The sequence below is a fragment of the Microtus ochrogaster genome, unplaced genomic scaffold, assembly GCF_000317375.1.
Source record: "Microtus ochrogaster isolate Prairie Vole_2 unplaced genomic scaffold, MicOch1.0 UNK109, whole genome shotgun sequence".
Classification (NCBI taxonomy): Eukaryota; Metazoa; Chordata; class Mammalia; order Rodentia; family Cricetidae; genus Microtus; species Microtus ochrogaster.
The window spans coordinates 760,997-769,092 of NW_004949207.1; the positions used below are offsets into that span (position 1 = coordinate 760,997).

Genomic DNA, 8,096 nt, shown 5'->3' on the forward strand with positions numbered 1-8,096 from the left:
AAAAAAAAAAAATTGTGTGAAAAATTCCACACAGCAGTAGTGAGTTTGAGCAGATACAAGGATACTTCAACAAAACCCAAACCCAACTCAACCAATACATACAGGGAAATGGTTTAACATATAGACCCTCATTTGGAAATTGTATAAAATAAGTGTCTGATTCAAGAGCCCACTCTGCTTTGGTTTGGCTTTGATATAAGCTGATGAAACATCTCACTATGACCAACAGCTGAAGAGCGCATTTCTTGCTGACTCTTGTGCCACAGCATTGACTCACCTGGTAGGCACTGCTCTGCTACTTTGACACCACTCCACGGCACCAATCCTTGTTCCAACTTGGAGATCAACTCAGGTTTGGCTAAACAGTGCCCTGTAAATGAGAAATAATAAAAGCTTAATGCCAAGTCAGGTTTATGAACAAAAAACAACAGTCTCATTTGCGGATCTTTGCCAAAATGATCGGAACTGCAGTCTTCACTCACTGGAATATCACCTTATGGGGAATTACATTGTATGATACATAACCCAATATAATGATGTAGAAAAACTTGGAAGAAACAGAAAAAGTGAAGAAAAACAACAACAACAACAACAACACCAAAAAAAACCCAGACACTGGAATGGAATACCTGTCTTAGGGTTTCTATTCCTGCAAAGAAACATCATGACCAATAAGCAAGTTGGGGAGGAAAGGGTTTATTTGGTTCACACTTCAGCATTGCTGTTCATCACTGAAGGAAGTCAGGACAGGAACTCAAACAGGACAGGAACCTGGCAGCAGGAATTGATGCAGAGGCCATGGAGGAGAGTTGCTTATTGGCTTGCTTTCCATGGCTGGTTCAGACTACCTTAAAGAACCCAGGACCAGAAGCTCAGGGATGGCACCACCCACTGTGGGCTAGGCCCTCCCCCATTGATCACTAAATCAGAAAATGCCTTACAGATGGATATCAAGGAGGCATTTTCTCAGCTGAGGCTCCTTTCTCTGATGACTCTACAGCTTGTGTCAAGTTGACATACAAAATCACCTGGTACAATGACTCCTGATCTTTAAGAGAAATGGAAAAAGTAGAGATTGATCACAAAAAAGAACCAGCCAAAAGTTTTTGAAGTAAAGGCCTCAATCATGAAATCATAAAAGCTGTCAGATGAAATCACAGAGCTCATTAGTTAGGAGAACAAATTTCAGGGAACTTAGGAATAACCCAGGCAGGCTTACTAAACTGAAAGAAATATAAAAAAACCCAGCAAAGGTGTTGATGGACATGCAGTACTCTGGAGAAAGCAAGCATTTCGTCACTGTGTTCCAAAAAAAAAGGAGGGGGGATCAACACACAGATTGAATTTAAGGATTTAATGTCGAGAGGATGTTTATGTTCGGATATAGGAGGATGCTAAAGAACCCCTACCAGAATGGACTAATAATAATTTTGAGTCATATTAGAGTCAAACTGACAAAACTCCATGACAAAGAAAATTCTAAAATATACTTGAGAAAAGCCTATAGTTACTTTTAAAACAAAAGCCATTAGAGGAATATATCAGTTTGAATGAGAATCGCCCCATAGGCTCACATATTTGAATACTTGGTTCCCAGTTGGTGGAACTGTTTGGGAGGGATTAGGAGGTGTGCCTTGTTAGAGGAGGTGTTGTCACTAGGGGTGGACTTTGAGGTTTCTAAAACCCACACAAGTCTCAGTCTCTCTCTCTCTCTCTCTCTCTCTCTCTCTCTCTCTCTCTCTTTCTTTCTTTCTTTCTTTCTTTCTTTCTTTCTTTCAACTTGTGGCTAAGAAGCAATGTCTCAGCCACTGCTCTATCAAACCTGCCTATGTGATGCTATGGTCCCTGCCTTTATGGTCACAGACTCACCCCTGGAAACTATAAATAAGCAAATTAAAGATTTGGTTTATAAGTTGCCTTGACCATGAAGATTCCTCCCAGCAACAGAAAAGTAATGAAGACAAGTCTCGACCACTGTAGCTGTAACCTTACAGATCAGCACTACAATGATTTCGAAAGTTGGTGTGGACACAGCAAACAAACTGCAGATAAAAAGACCCAAGTTCTTGGTAAGTCAGCAAATCAAGTGGAATGGAATATAAAAATATACTAAACAATGATTCTATTTTTTTAAACTTATCTTATGAGTGTTTTCCCTGCATGAATGTCTGTGTATTGTGTGCATGTCTTGTACCCGTGGAGATCAGAAGAGGACACTGGATCCCTTGGAATTAGAGGTATGGATGGTTATGAGCCACTCTGTATGTGCTGGAAATTGAGCCTGGATCCTCTGCGAGAGCAACAAGTGCTTTTTAACCATTTATCCATTTTCCCAACCCCTAACCTGTGATTCTCTGTAACTTGTTCCAGGGATACAACTTTCATGTTATAGAAAGTTGTAAGTGTAAACCACCATACCAACAGAATGAAGAATATAAAGTCACATGAACACCGACATTCCTGCATAAAAATGAAGTGAGAAAATTCAACCTACTATCTTCACAAAACTCAATAATTTGAGTCAAATAGAGGCAGAAGATTGATACCTCTATACGATAGGATTTATATAGAACAGACCCACAGTCTACAGGTTAATGAATGAAAAAACCAGAAATTATTTCCTCTAAGCTCTCAAACAAGACAAGGCTGTACTCTTTTAACCTTCTTCTTCAGTGTAAGTAAAGCAATTATAGACATCACAGTAGAGTAAGGGAAAGAAATAAAAGGAGTTAAAACAAAGGACAATGTCAAAAATGTTTTTTTTGTAGGATAAATGATATTTATATAGAAGACAAACAAACAAACAGAAGTAAAAATAACAGCTGCTGGAATTGTTGAATCACTTCCCTTTAGGAACAAAACACTAAGTAAAAACACTCAAATCTGAAATTGCATGCTTATTGGTAAAGGAATTTCTGAGAAATAAATTCAGAATGCAATTCAATTAATAATAGCTACAAAATATTTTTAGTATTTATTGTTTTTTATGTCTCTGTATGCTGTGTGTGTGGGTGATGGTGGAAGCCAGAGGAAGGAGTTGGATGCCTGATCTCATGGGGAATTACAAGCAGTTGTGAACCACCTGATGTGGGTGCTGAGAATTGACCTTGGAAGAACAAAAGATGCTCTTAACCATAAAGTCATCTCTCCAGACATTATAAATTATTTTTAAAAATTAAAATAATTTTATAATTTACTAATCAGGATATACATTGAAATGCCAAAATAGAGAAAAATGTTTAAGAAGACACACACTCAAATAATCACTGACTGAAACATCTGAAAAATGTAAGCCAAAAGAATTCTGTTTCTTTCAAGATGCTTGTGTCAAGCATTTTTGTTTTCTGGGTGACAGAAATCTAATATGTTCAGCCAACATTTTCAAAACAGCTTTCATGTACTTCCACTCAGGAATACTCATTAATAAGTCACACTGAGAAAAGGCATTCCATCTCCCTATCTCACCACATACAGAAATCAACTGAAAACGATCAAAGAAGGGATGTAAGGCCTGAAGCTATGAACTTATGCTATCCATGTGAAACTCTTCAGTACAATAGTGTAGGCAAAATGTCCTTTTTGACATAATGCCAAAAATAAGCCGATACAAGCAAAAATCATTAGCTATTAAAAATAGAATAATATAATAAAATATAATATAATAATAATATAAAAACAATATGATATAAAAATTCATTTTTTTTAAAAAAGGCAAGCTCCCAAAGTCAAGTCAACATACAGAATAAGAAAGTACTGCTTGTACTGGCTTTTTGGGAATCTATTCTCTTTGGATGGATACCTTGCTCAGCCTAGATATAGTAGGGAGGGCCTTGGACCTTCCCCAGTGCAATGTGCCTTACCCTCTCTGAGGAGTGGATGGGGAGTGGAGGGTGTAAATGGAGGGCACGGGAGGAGGAGAGGGAGTGGGAACTTGGATTGGTATTTAAAGTAAAAAGAGATAGTTTGGTTTTTTAAAAAAAAATTTAAAAAAAGACTCACACAGAAAAGAAAATATAGGCCAATAACCTATCAACACACTAACTTTTAGAATATATGAATACTTCAGATGCCTACAGGACAACGATGTGAACCGATGCTTCTCTATCAGGACACCCAAACAGCCTGAGGAATGTTCAACGCCATCAGAAAATGCCTAGGACAACCACAAGGGTTATCTGCACACTGAAGCTAGAATGTTACCCAAGGAAAAGATTCACAAGTGCTGGCAGGTCCCACAGACTGATGAGGGGCAGATAAATTGGTACAGTCACCATAAAACCAGTACAAAGGTCCTCAGAGTTTAGAACCAGACTGCTACATGGACTGTTTGCACATATGTCCAATGGATATTTTACTGAAGTACTAAAAACATGCATTTTTGTTATTGATTTCATAGTTTACTTTTTAAAATGATTTATTTTTATTTAAAACATTGTATGGACTTGTGTGTGTGTCTGTGTGAGGATGTGTACATATGAGTATAAGTACCTACGGAGGACAGAAAGGGGTGTTGGAGTCTCCAAAGTTGGAGCTACAGCTGGATGTGAGCCACCAGATGTACATGCTGGGATCCGAACTCAGGTCCTCCGCAAGAGCAGCAAGTGCTCTTAACCACTGATCCATTTCTGGAATAGTCTCCTGTAGCCTAGTTTGGCCTTGAACACACCATATAGATAAAACTAATTTTGAACTTCTGATCCTTCTGCCTCCACCTCCCAAGTGCTAGGCTTACAGGCATGTAATGAATGGTGGTTCACACCTGGTTTAAAACCTTTGATCTTGTGCTCACTACAGTGCTGTCCACAAAGAAAAAAAAGGTGTCCATCAACAGAGAAAGAGTAAAAACTAGTATATATAAAAATGGAACATTTTTTATCAAAATAAATGAAAATTCTGTCCTAGTGACATGGCAGGGAGTGTGTTACAGCTTTAGTAGAGTGCCATGCACACCGCGGCCCCTGTCTGCGCTCTATGCGCTAGAACCGAGTTCGCGAGCTTTGAAAAGGGGCTGGAGGTTGAGAATACACACGCAGATATAGACTGACACACGGACCTTCCAACACTGGTACCAAAAGCCCCTCTTTAATAGCACCATGGAGGCTTAAATATACTGTAGTCAATGGCCAACAGGTGAAAATCCCATCCTCTGATCTTCTAGGCAAAGCACAGCTTTTAGTCACTTCAATTAGAAGGCTCTAGACAGGGAAGAGCAGCTGAAGGCCAGGACTCAATTAGTCCCAACAGTAGAGCTAGTTCCTTGTGATCAGTCACCACTATCTTGAAGTAGAGCAGTTGCAGCCTACAGGAGACACTGGCACAGTCAAGACAACAGAATTGAGTACAGCAAACATCTAGGTCTACGACAGAGGTTCTCAATCTGTGCCTTGTGACCCTTTGTGGTAGAATGACCCTTACATAGAGGTTGTCTCAGACCATCCTGCATATCAGATATTTACATTATGATTCATAACAGTAGGAAAATTACAATTATGAAGTAGAAATAAAAATAGTTTTGTGGTTGGGGGGTCAACACAATGTGAGGAACCGTATTAAAGAGTCACAGCGTTAGAAAGGTTGAGAACCACTGGTCTATAAGAGTAATGGGAAATTAACATTCCCTCTTAAGATGGTCATTTATACCTCACATGAAATTCCAGTAATGGCTCCCTCCTGCCTAATTGTGCATGCTCTTAATAAGCTAGCTTTGGAGCTCCAGCAAAGGAGAATTGATAGACACTTCTGTCAGCTCCTTATTATTTGGGGTGGGCAGAATTCCTTCTATGACTCTCCAGAAAAGGCACAATACATAAGTGAAATATATTGGATAAAAAAAAAGACAAAAATAAAAACTAAGTTTTTTCAACTAAAAAAATATAAACAAAAAAAATAAAGAAAAAAATAAAAGTCAAACTTGGGCAGCAAAAAAATAAATAAAAATAAAAACTAAGAAAGAAATAAGGAAAGAAACAAAAACCAAATGGACAATAATGCAAGTTCTTGTAGTTGAACACTTAAGTTGAACTCAAAGAAGTAATGAGTGGTTACAGTATATGGGAAAGGTGTAGGGGAGGTGATGGTTAGTGCATCCTGGGGGACAGTGAAATGGAGGAATAATTTTTAATGGCTGTATAGTCCAAGTACTACATGTCAGTTGAAAATGTATAATACCCATTAGTATGAACAGATATTACCAAACTTGTCAACAGAGTCAGACTCACCCAGCCACACCAGGCTCTTGTAGTTCTCCAGCATCACATCCCTATAGAGGGTCCTCTGAGCAGCATCCAGCTCCTGCCACTCCTGCCAGGTGAAGTCCACAGCCACGTCCTCAAATGACACCAACGGCTGCAATGACACACTTCTCGTCAACCCAAGTCCTTAGCCTTGAGAACACAAAATCAGAGTTCATGCATGTATTTGTATCTCTCTCCGTGTCTCTCTCACACATACACACATACACCGCATAGTATTGTCTTGCTAGTATTTCATAGAAGGTACAGCTTGATTTATATTGTTTTATGTGACGAAGAAAATTGAATACAAATATCCTATCTCTGGTTAATTCATGGATTAAAAAATTACAGAGGAATCACAATACAAACAAAATTCATAGATGAATATATATGGATGAAAAGTTTTTGTTACCTTTTCAATAGAATTAAAATAATGGAGGTGCTGGAGGGATGGCACAGCTGTTGAGAGCACTGGGTGGTCTACCAGAGGACCCAGGTTCAATTCACAGCACCTACATGGCAGCTCACAACCATCAATAACTCCAGTTCTGGGGGGACCTGACACCCTCTTCAGACTTTTGTGGGCACCGGGCATGCACATGATGCACATAAATACATGTAGGTAAAACATTCATTGTGCTGGATACTTTTATGTCTGAGAGCTGAGTTAGAGGCTAGCCTGGTCTACAGAGCAAGGACAGTTCTAGGTCAGCCAGCACTACACAGAGAAACCCTATCTCAAATTCCCCTCCAAAAGCAAGAAACCCTAAGGCACTCATAAGAATTCAGTAAAGAAAAAACTGGGTTGTAGGCAGGCTTATAAGGCATTTTCTTAATCAGCAATTGATGGGGGAGGCCCAGTCCATTGTGGGTAGGTGGTGCCATCCCTGGGCTGGTGTCTCTGGGTCTGTAAGAAAGCAGGCTGAGCAAGCCATGAGGAGAAAGCCAGTAAGCGGATTCCTTCATGGCCTCTGCATCAGCTCCTGCCTTGAAGTTCCAGTCCTGCTGGAGCTCCTGTTCTGACTTCCCTCAATGACGGACTATGAGGTGGAAGTTTAAGCCAAATAAACCCTTTCTTCCCCAAATTTCTTCGGTCATGGTGTTTTGTCACAGCAATAGAAACCCTAAGGCACTCATATGAATTAAATAAAGACATTTTTAAAAAGAGTAACAGGGTTGGGGAGATGGAACAGTGGGTAAAAAGCATCTTCTACGCAACTGTGCGGACTTGAGTTTGGATCACTAGAGCCGACATAAAAAGCTGGGCACACTGTGTGTACTTGTAGGGAAGAGGACAACCAGATGTAAATGTCGTTCTCTCCTTCCACTATATGGACTCCAAGATGGCACTCAGATTCCAGGCTTGATGACCTTTCACACACTGAGCCATCTGCCCGGCTCCAAATTTTGTAATCTGTAAAATTGTGAAGCTTGGTATATTTCTGAAATATATTCATGTTCTTTATGATGAAATAGCATAATAAACACCATCTACCATTGGAAAAAAAAGATCATAAACTAGAAAAAAAAAAAACCTTGGGCATGGCTGTATATCTGCAGTCCCAGCACTGGGGGAGGGGAGCTGGTAGAGACTGGTGGATCCTGAGAGCTCATCCTAAGTGAAATAGTGGGCTTTTAGTTGAGTGAGCATGGTCTCTGAGGAAAACAAAATGGAGAATGGTAGAGAAAGACACCTAATGTCTATCTCTGGCTTCCATATGTGTATGCATGCTTGAACATTTAGGTTCATGTTCCACGCACACCCCACCTCTCTCTCTCTCTCTCTCTCTCTCTCTCTCTCTCTCTCTCTCTCTCTCTCTCTCACACACACACACACACACACACACACACACACACACAGAG

General features: G+C 39.7%; 1 protein-coding gene across 2 annotated transcripts in view; it reads right to left on the reverse strand.

Annotated features, from left to right (window-relative positions):
• The window catches only part of LOC101993129 (zinc finger protein 883-like), a 29,425-nt gene that overhangs the window by 8,027 nt on the left and 13,302 nt on the right, over positions 1-8,096 (reverse strand). Inside the window, exons 2-3 of one of the 2 annotated variants that reach the window (XM_013355273.2) lie at positions 6,219-6,345; positions 278-370 (exon numbers count right to left, since the gene is read on the reverse strand). In XM_013355273.2, the coding sequence (XP_013210727.1) occupies positions 278-370; positions 6,219-6,345 (220 nt within the window). Of the gene's footprint in view, positions 1-277; positions 371-6,218; positions 6,384-8,096 lie in introns of both variants that reach the window. The other variant, XM_026778164.1, reaches the window with a different exon arrangement.